Below are 20048 nucleotides of genomic sequence, written 5' to 3'. Positions count from 1 at the left end.
GATGCTTGCCTTTTCCTTTGGTCACAGCACTCTCCATGGCCCACATCCCCACGACCTCACGAAAATTACTTTTTCCCTGATCAGTTAAGTCCGGGCACGCTTTGCTGAAGAGAATAAAGTTAATTATTATTTTAGAGTTGTGTTTACACACCCTGCCCCAAGGAAATGCCTGCGGGAGGAGGACTGCCCAGTGCTCACATTTGTTCACTCCATCCAAAAGGCAAAGCTGAAGATTTACCTACGGTGGCCAAAGCAAACAACTGCCCGGGGAAATTCTGCTGCTTTTCCAGTGTTTGCTCTCCTGCCCGCCCACAGCTGTGTTTAAAACACTCCATAAACTACAATTGCACTTCTGCCACAAAACTCATGTCAAACACAAACCCAGCTCTTGACCTGGAACCGAGATTACGCGGCGCTTCTTTAAACAGCTCAACAGCATGTGCTAAAAACAACGCGCCCAAGGAAGAAGCTGGGCAGAAAGCACATCTGGCCTCACTAGAGAGCCTGCTCCTGCAGCTTTCAGAGCTCCTCAAGCCTCTGAAAAGTGACTGCCACTGCAACATTGCTCACAAAGCCCTTTTCTCTCCCTGTCCCAGGACGCTCTGACACCTGGGCAAGCCAGGGGCTTTGGCTGAATCTAATACAACAGCAGTTGGGTGATGAAGGGGACATCTGGGGAGCAGATGGGTGAGCCCAGAAATCATGGGATGGACAAGGCTGCTCCTCTGCCAGTGCCCGGATGCTTCCCAACGAGAGCCAGCGCTGGCTGCAGCACCGGCAGGCTGGGAGGAAGCAGCCTCCGGCCGGGCGCAGATCAGAAATTGCTCATGGCAAGCAATGGGGTGATAAAGAGCAGCTGGATTTTTCAAAACGACTGACTCGGGCTCAAAGAACACCTATTTTTTCTTTTCCGTCATTAAAGGACACCGGATATGTTTTACATCTACAAGTGTGGGGGCTTTGCTCTTTGTTCGAGTCATATTGCAACTGCTCTCTGCCTGCACGGAGCAGGAGCGACTTATCTGTGGAAGGAGGCAGAGCAAACTCTGCCCTTCTAGAGGCTTCTGCTGCCCAGCCAGCTGGATAACCCCATGAAATGAATCTCTCGAGTGTTTGAAAAACACATTGTTCAGACTGATAACTGCATAATGGTACGGCTTTGCCGTGTGACGCAGACAGGGGTACGACCGCACTGGCCAGATGATGGTCCCCAGCTTTACAGGGTGATAAAGAAGCGCTGGGTTCCTCTCCTAAATAGGGTCCGGATGAGCTCCGGAGGAGCAAGCGCTCACTTACGTGGGGCTGCTGCACTGCCTCTCTGCGCTCTGCACGCCCGCACCGCAGCTGCGTGAGCAGGCAGCCCACGAGCTCCAGGAGCCCCAGCCACCGTCGATTGCGTCGGGACGGTAACCCACGGGCACGCACTCGCCGTTGAAGCACCACTGCAAAGTGACAGGCCAGAAGAAGAGAAAATGAGGTTTAAGGATGCAATAATTGATGGTGAGTCACACAGCCCGGCCGCAGGGAGCACTGAAGCCCAGCACCCATATTGCCCTGTGAAAATCCACGCGTCGCTCACACGGAGGTGCTTGGGGGTCAGCTGGGCTCTGCAACAGCCCGGTGCATCTCTAAGCAATGGGACATTGAGAGATGTTGGGTTGTTTGAGGATTTGCTTGAGGCAACATACCCAAACCTCCACCTGAGCAAGGGGATTCGTGGCCTGATCTCAGCCCAGAGGGAAGAGCCAGCGAGGCATAGCCACAGACAAAGGCACGGCGGGAAGTTTCGCAGGGAGTGGTGGCTAAGCCCAAGGTCATCCCCAGTGCTCTGGGGCCAGGACTTTGGGAGGGGACACTAAACCTAGCGAGGACAGATGTCTACAGGTATTTTTATAACTCTATATTATGCTACCTTGGACAGGAAAACCATGTTCTGGAAGAGCGATGCTGCGTCGCAGGGCTGCTGCGGTACAGGAGCCAGCATCACCCTTGCAAGGGTGACTGGAGCAGGCTGCAGATAGCTGGTGCCCTCCACACCCCATGCTTGGTGCAGCACCCACCAAGCTGCCGTGGGTGCTGCCAGACCCTCTCTGCCCCACAGCAAGGAGAGGTGCCTCCCCTGCAGGGGGGGCAGGTCCCGGAGACGAGCATCCGCCACCACAGAGGGAGAGCCTTGTGCTCTCCTGCCATGGTAATTAACTGCGTGTTTCACCTTCTTAAGGCATTTTCAGCTTCACTGAAGGCAGTCCCTCCCTGGCAGCAGCGGGTGTTCGGGCAGAGCAAGGGCAGCGAGGTGAGCCCATCCCGGTATGCAGGAGCCTGTGAAATTCCTCTGCGTGCAGGACAAGGAGTCTCTGCAGCCGCGGAGGGGACTGCTCCCCATTACCTTGTTCTCCCCGCAGGCAGTGCCGTCAACAGCAGCGTCCAGCTTGGAGTGGCACGTGTTCCCTACTGTGCACCACAGCGTGTGGCAGACACTCTGCAGAAAACACAGTTACACAGGACTCAGTTACTGGACCGGCCGACCCATCGGCACAAATTGGACTTGCAGGGAGAGGATCGCCCCGTGCAAACCCCCCCACCCCCAGACAGCCCCTCGGAGCCGCACAAGCCCGTGTAACATCAGGGGGGACCCCGGCTTACATCCATGTCGTCGCAGAAGGTGGAGTAGGCACCGTACTGCAGCCGGCACTGGTGGCCCACGTCGTAGAGGACACCCGGGGGCACCAAGGGGTAGTCCAGCACCTCCTGGGCAGGGGGGTCATCCAGGCACAGCCCCCAGCCTCGGCTGAAAAACAGAGGTCAGAGCGGCATCACCACCAGCCCAGCACACTATAACGCTCCAGCAGCTGCTAACGGAGGAGCAGAACAGCTCATTAGTGTCCCACCATGATGAGAAGCAATTAGCATCTCTAGCCAATAGGACCCTGGCTCTCCAGTCAACCCTGGAGCCGCCCCAGCAGGCGGACAGGCACATGTGGGTACCTGCTTTTCGGAATGGGTGCCCGCTCCCAGAGCAATCGCACCACAGACCCCCGGTACGGTGGGTTATGGGCAAGGCAGAGGGGCAAAGGCAGCAGCGGCTTCTCCATGCAGCTGTGGGACCGGTGCCTTGCACACTCCCCCTTTCACCCCCCGAGATGCCCCTCTCCCTCTTACGGAAAGCCAGAAATGTCATTTTCTCTGGGAATAATCCCTTGGATTTTTGCTTTGTGAACAGGTCATCAGCTCAGTCCTCAGCCGGGACCCGCTTTCACCATTCAAGGTGAAGGGTTTCATTGAACAAACATTTCATTGCCAAGAAACAGATGCTGTCCCCGCGTTTGTACATCATGCTGACCCCAGAAACGTCCCTGTGGACAGCACAACCCATGTGTCAATGCCCTGCTAATAAAGTAGACTGTCAGGAGCAAAACGCACTCACTCTCGTATTTGCTGCTACAAACAGTGCTCAAACTGTGCTGGACAGGCCGTCTTTAGAAAAGAGATATTAAAACTGAGCCATCAAGGCAGCCGGTGGCAGGCAGCCAGGCTGCGGGAGCCGCGAGGGACGTTCCTGGCCGCCTCTTGCCTCTGAGCGCTTTTGCTACGATACTTCACAAACACACAAGAAATTGTCACTAGTTAAGCTTTCAGTGTTGATTTAAACAAACTTGTTTCCAGCAAGGCAAAGTCTCTGGCGAGGGTTTCTCAGCAGATTAGATTACTTCGGCCTGCTGTGATTGGGAACAGGTCTAAATTAGCTTGAAACAAGATTCCTTTTTAACCCAAACCAGCAACACAGAAACAAGGGCCAGCAGCACGGGAGAGCTCCTGCTTTGGGGTGCCGGCAGAGCCACAGGGCGATGCCCGGCAGAACTGGCACGCTCTCCTCCCTTTTCCATCCCACCCCAGTGAGGTCCATACTGGACACCTGCAAACAGCTTACTTGGCTGAAGACAGCCCCTTAAAATACCATGTGTATATATTTTTATAAGCAGCTTTCCTATGGGAAAAAACAGTAAACAGGTTGCTTTCAGCAGCCCAGGGGCTTGAAAGTCTTTGTTCCCAAGTCCACAACAGCGGGAGCATCCTGTCTCTCCCAGCCTGGCGGGGAGGGAAGGATCGCTGTGAGTGATGCAGGGCTGAGCTGGGATGAATTAAACGTGGATTAGGCAGCTGGACACAGTATCACGGTGCAGCCTGTTTCAGGCGTAGAGAGGTCGCTGCATTGCACCTCCAGAGGTATTTTCTTTACCTGCTGGTAGAAAACACTTTAAAAGAGTATTTTCTTTAAAAATGGAAAGAATGATGTCTTTGCTGGGGAAAGTCCAGGCTTAAGCACTGGGCTCCTGCACGAGCTACATGCATGATACTGGTGCTCCTCTGGACTAGTTCACCACTGCTTGTTCAGGTACCAGCACCTGGGGCCCCGCACATCGCCCCAAAACCACTCCCAACCCTCCATGCCCTCTGATCTGCTCAAGGCCCTTTCTGCCTTGCCCCAGCTTACGGGAGAGGTCTCTGTCCCAGTATGGGAGGTGATTTAGATTTGCTGTCAGCTTTCCAGTGGTATGTTTAAAATATATTTCTTCATTAAATATTTTACAATTGTCCTAAATATGTTACAATCACCCTAATATTTTACAATCGTCTCTTCCATTGGCCAAAACACATTACTGAGCCAGCAAAAATTGGCACAAGTTTCCCTCTGGCTTTGCAGGGATATGCAATAAACCACACTCTGCAGTAAAAATGCACAGGGGTCTGCACTGCATCTGCCTGTTTCAGTTCATTCGTTAACGAGCTGGATGATGGAGTAGATGGTATGATGATCAAATCCCCGTATGGGAGCAGGCTGGGAGGATCTGCAGATACGTTCGAGAGCAGGATTAAAATTCCAAAAGCTCTCAGAGAACTGGAGGAAGGGTCCAAAAAGCCAGGATGGAATTCAATAAAAACAAAGGCAAGGATTGGAGCTTGGGAAGAATCAGCTGCACAAACAGGGGATCTGGCAGAACTGGCAGAGGAATGATGCAGCAGGCAGGGCTGCATGCTGCTGGTGGAGCAGGGCTGCAAAGGCAGGGGAAAACCAGCCGTCCCCAAGCTCCGGGAAGGAGATCGGCTGGAAGGAGCCCCTAGGAGGATGATGGAAGATGGCCTCCAGCACTGCGCAAAGAGGCTGAAAAACTGGTTGATCTAGAGAGAAGACTGAAGGGACACAAGACAACCTGCAGCTGTGCCGAGGCTGCTGCTGAGATGGAGGGAGGCTGCTCCATACCGTCACGTGCTCATGGTGCAGGCAGGGCATCCACGAGATACCAGACCCTGTTTTACAAGGGTATTCCACCAGCCAGGCTGGGAAAGAGCTCACGTCACGGTGAGGGGTGGAGAGCAAAGAGCCTTACAGCATCTTCCAACTCCTCCGAGGGTTAGAGGGGAAAAAATCACGGAACGCCAAAAAGGGCTTATCTGGGAAGCGCTGGCACGTCCCGGGGCTGACGAGATTCCCGGGTCGGGAGCAGTGCCTCCACCACGGAAGCATCACCACCCACCCTGTGCCAGCCTCCCTCATTGGCCTGCATGATGGATGCTTGTTCCTTGGGGGCCACCGCCACCACAGCAGGGAGGAGACCCCTTCCATCACCCCTGGGTGTCCGAGCAGACCCTGACCCACAGCCTCGCCAAGAGGGTCACCCAGCCCTGGCTGCACCCAGGGCCTGACCCACAGCACCGGGGCCGTGCCGCTGTCAGTGACGGGAATCATCTTCAGATGCTTAAATGGTCGGCAGTGCTTGTAAAATAAAAATCTTTTGTAAAATAATAATCGTCATCTGAGAGTGCTTTTTTTAACAAACGTGAGGTCTGTTCCAAGCACATCCAGCAGCCCCAGGTCAGCAGGGTCTTATTTTCTGGCTCATTCCTTCCTGTTCTCCTGCCAACATCTTATTATAACACACTCATGTCTGTGCTGGCAATGGGCCTCTCCCTCGCCGGGGGGATGTCGCAGTCAGTGAAAGACGCCTGCCGGGCTCTGCTCCACTCGTAAGGAAGAGTTGCCCCTTCTAGGGGGAGCAAGGAGACCAAAACCCAACTGGAGAAGCATCCAGCTGCTCTGTTTCTTCCCCATTGCAGCTCATAGCAGCCCAAGGTCATTGCAAGCAGGAAATTCTTAATCCAAAAGTGAAGGTTAAAAGCAGGAGGCCAAGAACACTGCAGATACGAGAAAGCTCCATTCCACCAAAAGCCGTATATCAACAATAATTCACCCTGCATGGAGGCCAAGCCCACATGTTCCAGGCTGGGATTTAGAAATGGGACCTCAGCCCCGGGCAGCCTTCCCACCATGTAAGTGCCAGTCCCTCGCCCAGCTCTCCCCATCGTGGTTTCTTGCCGATGCTCTCACTGTTTTCTAACCTTCCCCTAGCAAGGAAGAAAAATGTTTCTCCAGTGCAAGCCACTGGCTGACAATCGTAAATCTCTGGGCCGTGTTCCTAAGAACTTAATAACAACAGGCTGAAAAATCAGCCACGGGGTGCTAAAAATAAACAAATGCACGGAAGAATTTGGCTTGGTCTCATTTCCTCACGTGATGTCTCCTGCCTACAGGCAAACATCATCTGCCCTGTGCAGAGCACCGAAGAAAACTGCACAGAGCATCAAAGAAAACCACTTCAGCTTTATTTTTCAAGCCACAACCCCTGTGCCACCACCCAAACCTCGTGCTGCTTTTGTCTTCAACCCCTATCCTTCACAGCAAGGACCAAGGCAACCGAGTGAGATAAAAGCATCCCCACGTGCCCTGGGGCTGACTTCTGAGCGCAATCGCCTGGGTCAGTCCCCAGCTGCAGACCCAAGCCCCAAGCCACCCCCAGCACCCCACAAGCCAAGAAGAAGAGGAAAGGAGGACTTACTCGAGGAATCGTGTGATGTACTCCCGGCTGCAGCGGGACCAGGTGAGTGGGGACGTGTCATACAGGAGCTGTGGAGACATGATGAAAGGTCTTTTCCCAACTGGCTCACAGTCATTGCTGCTTCCATCATGCTGAATCCCAAAACTGTGTAAGAGCACAGTCCCACAAAGGAGAGGTGAGCCGCACGCCACTACAACCGCGCAGCCTCTCTGCTTTCCAGCACAATGACACGCAACGCTGGACATCATAAACCGTCCCAGCTCCGCGGGGACTCGGTCATTAACAGGACTGGGGGATCTGGCCATGTGGACATTTCAGTGATACCAAGGACACTGCCCCGAACTTTGTCCCATGCTTTTATTTCAGCTTTCTTACTGAAACCCAGCCAAGAAAAGAAGTAATGAGAGTATCGAACAAGATCGACTTAATTAAACTTGCTGGGTACACATTTTTACCATACAAAGATATCTCTTATGAACTATGATGTTCAAGTGATCTTGTCAAAATTTAACTGAAATTAGGGCAAGCAAAATTCTGTCACTGATTCTATACACAGAGCCTATTTTAAAACTTCTTAATGGGCAACCCTCTTCTCCAAAACTTTTAGCATCAGCAACACAGGATAATATACAAATGCAATTTGTCCAGGTTGCCTTGGATTATGGGATTTTCACTGAACCTGCGGCAACCAAAAACTTAACTCTGAAATGAAATTCCCAGGGTAAGTTCTCGCGGGTACAGAGGAAGGTTTGCACCAGTGCGGAACTGCTCGGCAATCTTCTCCCAACTTCCACCCGTGCCTTCTCAAGCCCTGACTGAGCGGCGCAGAGGACAGAGGTCAGAGGAGAGGAGGAGGAAGCCAGTGGTACCTGTGTCCAAGCTCATGGGCCACGGTGAAGGCCAGGGGCAGTCCTGTGTCCTCGTTAATGTTGCAGCTCCTGTGGGGCTGGCACATCCCCGCCACGTGGGACAGACCCAGGGTCTCGCAGGGTCTGTTCATCGCTGCGCAGATGTCCTTCCTTGGGTGATGGAGACAACGAACACACAGACACAGAGCAAAGAGGGGGGTTGAGAGCGGCAGGACCCAACACGACACGCAGGAAGGAGCACGGGACTTGCCCCAGCCCACGGAGAATGACACACGGACGCTGGCCAAACAGAAGTGAGAATGGAGATATCCAACGTCTTTCCGCAACGGAAAGATTTATGACCTTTCCTTTCCCCTTTACTCTCCCGGTATCCCTGGCTTATTATTAAGCCTGATTAATGGGAACTGCTAGCCAGCCTGGCTACGTTTATTCCATTGTATAAATAAAGCTGATGCTGAGAATAATTAAGTGATTACTACGTTGCTTGGGGAAGCACATCCCAGGAGTGCTGTGGTCCAGGGCAGAGGAGCACCAGCCACCCAGGAAGAACAACTCCATTGAAGTACACGGCCTTAAGTGCCTTATTTCTGCTACAAAGCAAACTTTCTAAAGAAGATGAAAACATTGTGGGTTGTGAATCATCACACAAACCACCACGATACTGCCAACAGACAAGCTGCTGCAGCATGAAACCATCAAACTACATTTTGACTGCAAGGTATATAAACTTGGCCAGAGGTGTGAATTCCTGCGAGCTTCATGGGAGGTCAGGGGCCTTCTCAGAGGCTCCTCTGCCAATCCTAGAGTTAGCCTCCAAGGGAAAAAGGAGAGTTAAGCCCTGTGTACATTTCCTGGGAGGATCCAGCCATCCTGGGGCTTGGCAACAGGGCCGTGGTGAAAATCTGGTTTGGAAACCTCAATTGCTAGTCAACTGGGAGCTGTCTCCAGGTTTAAACCTGAGATCTGAGACCAGTTCCAGGCACTAGGACCAGGTTATCTTTGGATTTCATGTTACATCTCTTATGTGCAGATGTCCAGGCAGGGCTCAGGCATGGAGAGTGAGATTTCAACAGTTCCCACTGAGATGTTCCTCTGGCTGCCTGTCTGCTTCCCTGCATGCAGCCAGCAGACATGTTTCTAGCTGCCAGCATGGCATCTACAGCATAGAATTAGCACACAGGCATAATACCTTGTGAGCAGGACTGCGACGTCGTGATGCAGGGGATGAGAATCTCCTTTAATGTTGATGCTCTTCTGCCATTTGCAAAAGCTTTTCAAGGTGTTGTCTGCATGGTGGGAGATCTTCAGGTCCTCCTGCCAGCATAAATAAAAGCCTGCTGTCATATTGCTGCCAGATCTGTTTGGTTTTCAGGATGCAGTGGGGAGAGGTCTGATCTCAGACACATCAGAGTGGAATCGAGAGTAACTACCACCCAGATGGAATTGCTCCATATTTACAGGTTATAGGCTGGGTGGGAATAGTCCTCTTCTGCTTTTTTTTCATCTGTGATTCAACTGAAACATTTAGTCATCTGATAATGGGGGTTAAGAAACACTGCGGGGAAAATACCGTCCTGGCTGATGGGAAAGGACGCAGCTGGGGAGCCTATCTGAGGGGTATCAGGCTCCCTGAGAGCCACCGCTGCAGCTGGGAGCACAACCAACCAGCGATTCACAGCCCTCTGCTACCGGCGTTGATGCTGAATTATCATAGATTAATATAAGAATCAGACTCTGCAGTCCCTCTGACCATGCCATCTGCCTGACTTCACCAGGGCTGCAGCCCACGCAGAAGACAAGGAAGCAAGGCACGGGCACCTGTGTTTATCTTATGCAAACTCATCCAGGCCATGAAGACAGCAGAAGAGAGAGCTTATGGGCTTTCAAGGCCAGCTCCCCATGTATCCCAGTCTCGCTGCCAGGATGGGAGGGTGAGTCACCATGTTTTCTTTTTACCTCTTCATCCTCCAGCAGGATGAGTCGCACTATTGCAATGTTGATGGGGTTCCCAATGCTGGCGTGGTGGAACAGACCGGCCACCTGCAACAAGCAAAAGCCAAAGAAATAAAGCCCAAAGGAAAGACCTTGCCCTGTGACACTGCTGCTGGTAAGTACATCTGCAGGGGAACGTGAGCTCAAGGGGAAGCTACTGAAGGTTGTTGACAACATCTCAGGGAATTCCCCAAAATGAAGGACAAGACCAGATGCAGACCTGGACTAAAGCGTTTGGAGTGTAATGATATCCATTTAAAATCGATATAATCTGTGTAGCACATTGAAACTCAACCAGAAACACCCGGAGGAACACTTCTGCTTTTGCTACTAGTGGATGCATTTAACATCTCAAAGGAAGCCTGTGCTCTCCGGGTGCCTTCACCAACGCCCAGAAACCCAGGGATGTTACCGTGAGGTCCTCTGCCCAATCCCACACTCTTTTCCGGCCATCAACCCTTTTCTAAAATGCAAATAGCTGCTACCACGGCAGCAGCAGAGTGAACAGACTAAACTAACTCACACTGACATATCTGCTTGTTTTATGGCACCAGCAAACCGCTCCCAGATTTCCAGTGGAGACCACCACAATCCGGTGCTCCTTCCCTCAACTGTCCTCAGTGCCACCTTTCCAGGAAAGCCGTTCACGTCCCTCCTACTAATCAGGCTAGTGCTGGCATTGGCTCCGATGGCAGCTGCCCCGGAGCGCTCCCTCTGCGAGCACGGCCACCCCTGAGTTCCAGGGAGTCTGAGCCAAAGCTCCCAGGTCCCCGCAGGTCTCTCCTCCTGCAAGGAGGTTTCCCTACCATGTGGAGGGCGGTGGGTGGCCCTTGCACAGGTTTCAGGATGGTTTCAGCTTCAGCTGCGTCCCCGTGCCCAAGCTGCCTGCACATCTGCCTGGGGAGAGCCGCAGTGGCACGACCCTGGGCAGTACCCACCACCTCCCTTCCCTGGAGCATCTCTGTCCTTGGGGTATCTCCCTGGGAGGCCAAGTTATCCATCCCCATGGAGGGAAGGAGAAGGGAACAGCCCTTGAGCTCATGGTGAAGGTGAAACTGCTGCAGGCTGAGCTGCTCCCGCCTGCATCCAAATTTTGGCCTCGGGCTTGCTGACACTGACCCATCCTCCCGCGGCGGATGGAACATGGAGCAGAAAAGCCAACATGTGGGTGGGAACAGCCTGCCCAGTGAGAGGTTTGCTGAGGTCCCACCAGGGACGAGTCCTGGCAAGCCCAGTGGTCTTTATGTCTCACAGCCGTGTCCCCAGGGACCTGGCGGCTCTGCCATTGAGAGGACCAGGACTCACCATGTTCATCACGGTCAGCACGTACTTCTCTATGTTCTCTCTCCCATGGTATTCTATCATCTTGGTGTCTGCCACCACCAGTGTTTCCACCCACTTCTCCTTGCTGATGGAGCGCTGCTTTATTCTTCTCTTCCTGTGCTGCTTCTGTTCCCATCTTTCCCGCCGTTTCTCAGACCTCTCCAGGTTTTCCTGAGATTCTGAGGGATTAAAGGGGGAAAAAAAGACTTTTTTTTTTTTGTAAAATATCTGCAGCTTTGGTAAAATATCATCAAGGGCTTTTTTTTTTTTTTTCAATTCAAAGAAACAACCTTTTGGTGTTGAGAAGGAGGCTCCACACACTTAGACCTACATGTATTTTGCTGTGCTGTATGTTCCAAAAAATTACTGTTACACAGCAGCATTAGCATGACAGAAAAAAAATATTAAAAAAGCATTCAAAGTAATTTTTTTACTGGAACAGGGTTTGCAATATTCCACGAGGAACATGGAGCCTCCCAGAGCAGAGTGCTTAGGGTTTGTATTGACATATGAATTTATAGGCAACCCTGCAGAGATGCTTGAGCATGTATTACCAAGAAACAACCCTGGTGGCTCAACATTTCTGATTATCATCATAAATCTGTATTTTGCAGGAGAGACAGTTCCCCAACACGATAAACTCTTTGGCCTCAAAGCTGGACTGATGTCTTGAGCCAAATCCCAAAGATCATCAGTGTCCAGGGCAAGACCGAGACATTGCAGGACTGCACAGAGATTTCCTCAGCCACATGGAGACTGAACTCTGCTCCTTCCCGGGGAGAAACAAGGGGAACATTCATTGGGCTGAAAAGAGATGGGAGGCGGAGGAGAGCTCGGATGCTCCTCACGCACACTAGCAACTGGGAATTCTCATGCAGAGACTTTTCCTGTGACGCTGCTCCAAGATCAAGGTCAGGGTCAGCCCCAAGCTGGGTAAAGGCTTTACAAACCGCATCCCACACAGGGGGAATTGCTTTTATGACCATTTTCTAAGGGTTCAGCCTTACTTAGTTAACAATGGACTTTTACATTTTATGGACTATACTGTACATTAGCTGTGAAAGAGTGTTTTATCCCCCAGCCTGAAAAATCCCAAGTATCTGGATAATTTGATGAATTGCCAATACCACTGTGACAGTTTAATCGCAACAGCTTCCTTGGAGCTTGTCTCCATTGTGTCCTTTGCTGCTAAGCTTCCAGCTGGGACGTGAAGGTACTGCAGAGAGGATGGGCGCAGAGGGCTCCCGGGACCCCAGGGAGGGCTCGTGTGGCATTTTCCCTTTCAGATCCCTCTTAAACACTCGCCCAGCTGTACACACAGGCTGCACTATGTATTGACAGAAGCTAAATAACACCTAACAGCCTAACACCATCTGGCTGTGTGGTGTTTTGCAAAAAAAACCAGCAATACATCAGTACAAAATGAAAGGCTTGCAGTAATTAAAATCCTACAGACTTTTGGTTTCGCTTCCAGGGCATACACATCACATCCACTTTTCTAGCTCAGATTGCAGTAGAGATCCATATGCATTACACACGGGCCATATTACACCCAACGAAATTCATTTAGAATGAATAGACTTCAAAGTCTAAAAGGAGCCATTATGATTACCATAGATTAAATAAGTAACTTAAATTAACAGAAGAATGCCTGAAGATAACCTGATGATAGCAAAAAAACCCCAGTTTCCAAAAGCACAGAGCTCTAGGAAATAAGCAAAACAAGACACACTGCCTGGAAGATGCAGCTTCACCGACGCAGACAAGGAGTAAAGCACCCGTGAGCTGCTGGGGATGCACTGAATCCCTCATTACTTGAAATCTTGGGTTTGGAAGTTTATCCAACCCATCTGCTCTAGACAGAGGAGAAGGAACCGGCATGCGGTCTCTGCCCCGCAGCAGAGAGACTCCTGGGGCAGTGACCAGGTTCCACTCTGAAAGTCCAATGCCCCGACAGGTCAGAAAACAATGTTTGCAAGGAAATGAAAATAAATACTCAGTCTCCACATCACAGAATGCTTGCAGCAGGGCTGGGAGGAAAGGATGAGAGCAAGAGGTCTGAGGTTCAGCACATCTTGAGTCGTACATGTGAGAAACGTAAGCAAATACAGAAAAATTGGCAGGAGAAAAAAAAAAAAACCAACCAACAACTCTGTGCTCTGCAGTGATTCCCGTGACTTGTGATTAATGCCACAAACCCACCGCCTGGCGCTCAGCAAGTGAGATCTCCTGACTAGCAGTGTGAAATGAGCCTTCCTGCAATAAAAATGCCTACGGGAATGCTTGTGTGGGCACCCCTGGGGCCATGGGGCTGGCCCTCAACCAGCAGCTCCAGGCTGTCGGACACCCACCCACCAGTGGCACCGCTGACTGTGCGCCTCCCACGCCAAATGCCACCCCGCAGCGGGACGCTGCACAGCCCACAGTCCATCCCCTCCCCGCTGTTGGTTCAGTTTTTTGGTCTGAGGGTTTTCTTCCTTGCCAGCCTACGTGGCAAGAGGGACCTCCAGCCCAGCTTGCAAAACTCAAACTATGAGCAATGGGTGTCATCGATGGATGCTGGGAGCTTAGGATGGGAGCCGAATGCCAGGGTTTAAGACTAACGAGTCTGCGGAGGCAATGCAGGGGGCTGAGGTTTGGACCTGCTCCCTTTATCTTTCTATAATGTGCTTCATGTGAATCCCAGGACCCAGCTGCTACCAGCTCATTGTAAAAATGCAAGAGGAAGGGGACAATACCTTGCACACCACAGGTTTCCCGTGGAGCTGGTGGCCTCCTGCCTTGCTCTGGCCTGTGCTCAGGCGCCTGGCGCTTGTATATCCTGTGGGGCTGCGCCGCTCCATCCTCCTGAAAGCTGGTGGATACCGGTTCGATGAAATAGTCCTCGTTCATGAGCTGAAACACACCTTTCTGGCAGGGAGAGACAAAGCTGTCACTGTGAAGCCACCTGCATCTAGCACAGACTCACACTGAAGAACCTGGGAACGGGAGAGGGTTTGCAAAATTTTCCAGCAGGAAACAGGTCTTCTCTAAAGAAACTGTTTTTATGGGTATTTTGAGCTCTAAACTCCCAGACAAAAGAGAACAAGCCAGCGTGGATTGATCATTAAGACAGTAAAAAGCTAAAGAGATCCCATCATAAAGTGCAGATGGGTGATGAACCCGATGGGCGTCTGATAGCGAGGAGCTCAGGGGCAGCAGAGATGCTGAGACAGAGAAACACCTTCTCCAGAGAACCAGAGCCCCCCAGGAATATGCACATATGGTCTGGGACTGTGCTCCTTCCACCTCTCTCTGACCTTCCTGGAGACGCTCTGGGGACTCCAGGCAGACAGCCCAAAGGACAGCTTGGACCATAGTGCAGCACCAGAGTTTTGAGTAAGCGTTGCACAAACGAAGGTCTTTTCCTAAGGACGTCCTAAGACACAGACAATTGCTTCTGGCCTTTTGCACTGCCTAAGCACCACCATTGTGAACCATCGGGTTACAGACTTCCCGCGGTCAAAGACCAGAAAACCTCCAGGGAAGAGGAAGAGGAACCTGCAGCAGCACTTGATCGTGGCAGGAACTCCAATCAAGGAAAGTCAGTCCCAGGACAAGAAGCACAGCCCCTCCACGCAACAACGGGAGGATGTGTTATTGACATCTCTCGTTTAGCAGGAAATGACACCCTAAAACTTTCCTTGGTTAATTATGACCCCCGTGACCCTGGCCCAGATGCAACACACCCTTACGGACTCACCCTGGACTCCCCAGCCTCCACGCATCTCAAGAACAAACAGCTGCAGTCGCTGCATGGGAAGCTTTTTGGATGGGTAGCTTCATCCCAAGGAATGGGAGCTCCCATGGGAGTCTGCAGCGTCAAGGGTGCTGCCTTGAGGAGTGTTTTGTAAATGTATTTTGTGCCATAAGACAACTCCATCTGTTCTTGTCTGCTTCAGAGCAGCCTCACGGTGTCTGGAGCAGGCTGAGGTGTCCTATGCTTACTCAGGAGCCCGTTCATGCTCAGTTTTACTTACCATGCTTTTGCTCTGACATGTTTGTTATTTTTCACACCCCAGGACAGGGCAGGGACAAAGACAGAAAATCAAAACACGCCACTCCAACTGTTTCCAAGATACAACAGGACTTGAGCCTACCAGTGATGCTTTGTCACTGCTCATGCGGTGCCAGGGAAGAGAAAATGGCTTCCTCCCTAATTAACTCCTTGCAAATGTAAAATAACAAGAAGGAAACACCATGGGGATGGGGAAGGAAGGGAAGGAGGCCACAGATATGATTTCTTCTCCATTTTCTGATGCAGGTTATTGTGAGCCAGGAAGGGAACAGAGACCTCTGCCCCAGCTGAAATCTGCCCAGGGTGCCCTGCAGAGGGGCCACGTTTCGTCACCGGTTGTTCTGTGGTAGCACTGAGTGGCATCTGCTGCCCACAGGAAGGTTCGTTTCTCTCTGTTTAAAACACACCTGGTTAACCTTTCTGCACCTTGCGTGTCCCAGTCCAGCCCGGTAAGCAGTGCCAGCATCCCTAACCTCTGCCTCCCTCATGCTTGCTCATCACAGCCTGTAACAAGAACAAGAAACCGCCTTGGAGAAGGTGAAACTGCACTGGCAAAACTACACAAGTGAGAGCAGAATCCAGCTCCTATGACTATATTTTATTTTAAAATCATTGACAGGAGAAGTTTGAAGTCTTACAGTAGTGTGGTAAGAAAGATGAAGCCTGGTCATGGGAACAGGGATTGCAGAGGCTGGCTGAGGATGTCAAACAAGGTACCATCACTGTGTGCCACACCAGTAGCTAATGCTGGAGCAGGCGCTGCACCAACGATGGTAGCGGGGAACTCGGCCCTTCCAGGCACTGATGAGATTTGGTTCAACGCATGAGGATGCCACAGGCAGGAATTTTGGGAGAGCCCATCTGTGCTTTACAACTGGGAATGGCAGAGCGCTTTCAATGCAGCAACACTGGGCTCGAAATGCAAGGTATCACCACCATATTACCTGTATCAATGTAATATGCTGCCCTAGCCTATAGCTCTATGCTTCCCCACACCTGAGTCACCTCCTTGTTTACATCCTGTAATACCGACCATGCTTACAAGTGGCATGTGAGTAATTCCCTGTAATGAAGCAGTAGCTCATTACTTTACTTTCCATAATAATTATGAGACATGCAGCACATCGCTAAGTACAGTTTTCCGTGATTTCATGTCTGACTGACAAAAAGCCATGGTTATTTTAAGACTGAGTAGAGAAGGTTTAAAGCAGCTTAAGGCTGCGGTTTGCTCACCACTCGCAGTTTATGGATGGCAGACTCTCTTGCAACATTGTGCTAATGCTTTTTGTGAGCTAACAACTTTTCCTGCTTCTTAAAAAATACTAATCTGTAGCATTTGCAGGATACTGTTCATTTTCAACACATTTCACAGACCGTAATGATGGGGTTCACCAAACACCACTATGAAATGGGTGTTTTCAAGTGACACATTATGTGGATGACAAATTATGTAACGAGTAACTTCCTTTTTGCTCTCCCATCTGTGGTTAATTCACAAAGATAAGTTTAATTCTCTTAACCAGCACGTGTTTCGAATGACCTCGTGAACATCCTTCAGCCCGTTCACTATTAGCAGCCTGGTTTTGCCTGACTCACGCTGCAAGACTGGACTTCTAAGTCTGACAGCAGATTTCAGCTCACTGGCAGGACGAGGCCACGCAAACATTTCCAGAACCATCACGTATTACCAGGGGTCTCCCCGTGCAAATACACATTCATGGGAGCGTTTGTGACACTTTCTACTTCTGTGTACATGGCAGCCATCAGTGTTTCTCTCATACAAACATTCACAGAAAAATGGATCAAAAGGTTGTAGGTTCCTCCCAGGTGCATCAGTCTATTTTTTAACTGAATGCTGGGCCTGGCTATTTTCTGCAGCCTTCATCCCCCTGGAGACAGGCGTGCTGCATGAAGTGCAAGGTGCTGAACACCTTCAACTGCTGTTAAATTTGGTAGGAAAAGAGCAACCAAAACCTTCCAGGACGTGCCCAGCTCCTGTCCTGCCAGTCCTGCCCCGCCATGCAGCGGGGAAGGGCTGAGCTTTCTTCTTGCAGCTTAGCAGCGATGCTCCCTGCCACATGCCTGTGCCCTGCACTCCGCTTTCCCCAAAATCCAGCAGTGCACTCTTGCACCTCCAGACAAAGCACAGTGATTTGGGTGGCCATTTAAAAGCCACCCTGCTCCACCAGGCTAACTCAGCGTACAGACACACTGCCTTTATTTAAACACAGGAAGCTTAAAATGCAAACACAGCCCCCAGCCAAACGAAGCCACCTGTGGCAGCCAGCAGATCGATGATGAGCCAAAGGAGTCATCATCCCTCCAACCCCAGGGACGCTGGGCGCAAGCACTGCCGGTGATCCCTCCCTCCGCAGTGGTGCCTCCCTTTGCTCCCAAAAGGAGAAACCCACCCCGCTACACCCACCACTTCCAGCGAACCCCAGCACCTCTGTCAATCCACAGCCCCTGCTCGGGAACGGGGGTCTGCGTGTCATGGGACCTACCAAGTTATACGGTAACACTTCTGCAAACCCCCAAGGGGCTTTAATCCCTGTGGGGATGCGGTACCTGCGCCAGCTGGATGCCAGCTCATGTGGATATGGACGTTTATGCTGAAGTCCTGAATTTGCCTTGCCAAGCACCGACACAACAGCCTTAATCCTGAAAGTTGCTTTGCCTTTCAGCAAATCTTACACTCTTACAGGTCACTGTCGCCTCTGAAAATATTTCCAGTGGAATAAGGCAGTGGAGGTGTTCACAAAACATAAAGTAGTTTAGCTATACATGAGCTGTGTTATCATAAATACCTCCAGGCTTCAAACACCTTGTTTTCAGATGGGTTTCTCATAATCCTACGTTTATGTCCTAGAAGGCAGAGGCGATATGAGAATTGCTCTCTTTGGGAATTTGGACACAAACAAGTAAACACAGTCCCGGAGAGTTCCCAAACCACTGGAATCCATGGGAAATTTACAGTCAGCTCATCCATGGCCACATCAAACCTATGCAGTGAGATCCTGACTCTGCTGCTGTCGGGAGGAGTTTTGCTACTGCTTTCAGCAGAAAAAAGGATTTCACACAGTTTCTGCTATTTCCTTATTGATTAAAGATCTCCGTACTTACCAGGCCATCACATGTGCTCAGCGCAGCCAGACCTCCCGTCAGCGCCCGGCTCCGAACCTCCCCGATCATATGGCAGGAGTTGTACGTGTGAGACTGGATCTTGGCATTGGCGATCCCCCCGTATCGCCTCTCACTGACAAACCCAGGCGCCAGGAGATTGTTGTTAAGGCTCAGGTTGAATTTCAGGGGTTGTCCTTTGTAATGCAGTTCATAGAAGGCGAGAAACTTGCTCCTGGAGGAAGGAGACCTTCGGTGAAGCGCTCGATGGGACAAATCGTAGGACAGGAACGATCCGCTCTCGTCAACCTTGATGGGATGAACAATGTCGCTGCTGGAGTAGGGCAGAGCAGGCTCTGGGAAGAAAGGGGGGTCAGTGGTTAGCTTCAGGGTTCATCACCTTTCCTCTCCTACCCCTTCAGCCGGATGCTGAGCTCCCAAAGGCAGCCCAGTGGGCTCAGGTACCCAAATACCAGTTGGATCCGGTAACCGGTGCATCCACTGCCGCTGCCGAAGGCACGGCATGGAGCAAGGAAGGGTAGGAACCCCACAGCCGTGGGGCCCCACGCTGCCTCTGCTGCCCTCGGGGGGCCAGGAACTAGGATTTTCCCTGGGGGAGGGCTACGGGCAGGGTCGGGGTGGGCTGGGGAGGGATGGAGGGGGGTACGGGGGGGGCCGTGCAGCTCCAGAGCCCTGCTCCGGCCGGGGCTGGTGCCCGTTTCCATGCGTGCGTTGCCGCCGTTCAATTACCTCTGCCGGGAAAAAAAACCCCAAACAAACAAAAGCCCCCCCAAATCTCAGTTTTGAAACGGTGTTTGGAAGCCGTCTCTGGGGGCAAAGCACCCCCCCGGGCACCGACGGCCCCGGCGCTTCCCCGGCTGGGTGCGCAGCGCTGCGGCCGCGGGGAGCCGGGGGGAGCCGGGGACGGGGCAGGGGGCAGCCGGGGGGGTGCAAGGGGCAGCCGGGGGGGAGCGGGGGGCAGCCGGGGAGTGCAGGGGGGAGCCGGGCAGCAGCCGGGGGGAGCCCAGCGCGGGGGCTGCAGCGGCGCTGGCCACCGGGCTGGCCGGCTCCGGCTCCCGCGGAGCGCCCCGTGCGGCTCCGCGCCCCGCCGACACCTCCGCACGCCGCGGACATCCCCGCCTGCACCTCCGCGCCCCGCGCCGTCCCGCACAGCCCCCCCCCCCAACCACCCCCGCCCCCCCTCTCCTCCGCCGACCTGTCCGCGCCGTCCCTCCGCCCGCCTGCCCGCCCGCGGCCAGCGCCAGCACGGCGGCGAGGCGCAGGAGGCCGGCCGGGACCGGCATGGGTGCGGGCAGCGGGGCGGCTCAGCGCGGCCGGCGGCGGGGCATGACCGGCGGGGGCGGCCGCGGCGGGCGGGGCTCCGCGCCTGCGGAGGGCGCGGGCAGGACCGGGCAGGGCCGGGTCGGGCAGCGCGCGCCTCCCGGCGCCGGTACGGCCCGATGGCGCCCCCTGGCGGGCGCGGTGGGCGGCTCCTCCGGGACCCTCGTGGCGGCGGGGGAGGGGGGGCTCCGCGAATTTCAGGGGTAAAAAAAAAAAAAACCAACCCAAACGGTGCTTTCCTTAGGCTGGCGTCTCCCGGGCAGAGCAGCAAGGCTGCGGCGTTCCCTTGTGGCATCGTCTTTTATGTTCTTTTCGGGATAAAATGAGCGGGAAATACGAAACTTGGATAATTTGATGCCGTTACCCGCTGCCCGCGTTAAGCCAGGAGGCAAAAATGTTGAAAAAAACCAGCAAACCGAGTGTTCCGTGTCCGGTGAGCCCGTCCTGGAAGGT

At 52.6% G+C, this 20048-nt stretch overlaps 1 protein-coding gene across 2 annotated transcripts in view; it reads right to left on the bottom strand.

Annotated features, from left to right (window-relative positions):
- ADAMTS7 (ADAM metallopeptidase with thrombospondin type 1 motif 7) overlaps positions 1-19620 on the bottom strand; it is a 52345-nt gene extending 32725 nt beyond the window's left edge. Inside the window, exons 1-11 of one of the 2 annotated variants that reach the window (XM_075044715.1) lie at positions 19471-19620; positions 18258-18610; positions 13816-13987; positions 11060-11256; positions 9719-9802; positions 8952-9076; positions 7763-7912; positions 6894-7037; positions 2644-2788; positions 2387-2479; positions 1297-1442 (exon numbers count right to left, since the gene is read on the bottom strand). In XM_075044715.1, the coding sequence (XP_074900816.1) occupies positions 1297-1442; positions 2387-2479; positions 2644-2788; positions 6894-7037; positions 7763-7912; positions 8952-9076; positions 9719-9802; positions 11060-11256; positions 13816-13987; positions 18258-18610; positions 19471-19558 (1697 nt within the window). In that variant the 5' untranslated portion in view covers positions 19559-19620. Of the gene's footprint in view, positions 1-1296; positions 1443-2386; positions 2480-2643; positions 2789-6893; positions 7038-7762; positions 7913-8951; positions 9077-9718; positions 9803-11059; positions 11257-13815; positions 13988-18257; positions 18611-19470 lie in introns of those variants that run through there. The other variant, XM_075044716.1, reaches the window with a different exon arrangement.
- Between the last annotated feature and the right edge of the window lie 428 nt (positions 19621-20048).

The sequence above is a fragment of the Buteo buteo genome, chromosome 13 (genome assembly GCF_964188355.1).
Source record: "Buteo buteo chromosome 13, bButBut1.hap1.1, whole genome shotgun sequence".
In the NCBI taxonomy this organism is placed as follows: Eukaryota; Metazoa; Chordata; class Aves; order Accipitriformes; family Accipitridae; genus Buteo; species Buteo buteo.
The sequence above is the reverse complement of the archived record's forward strand: the minus strand, read 5'-3'. Positions and strand labels throughout refer to the sequence as shown.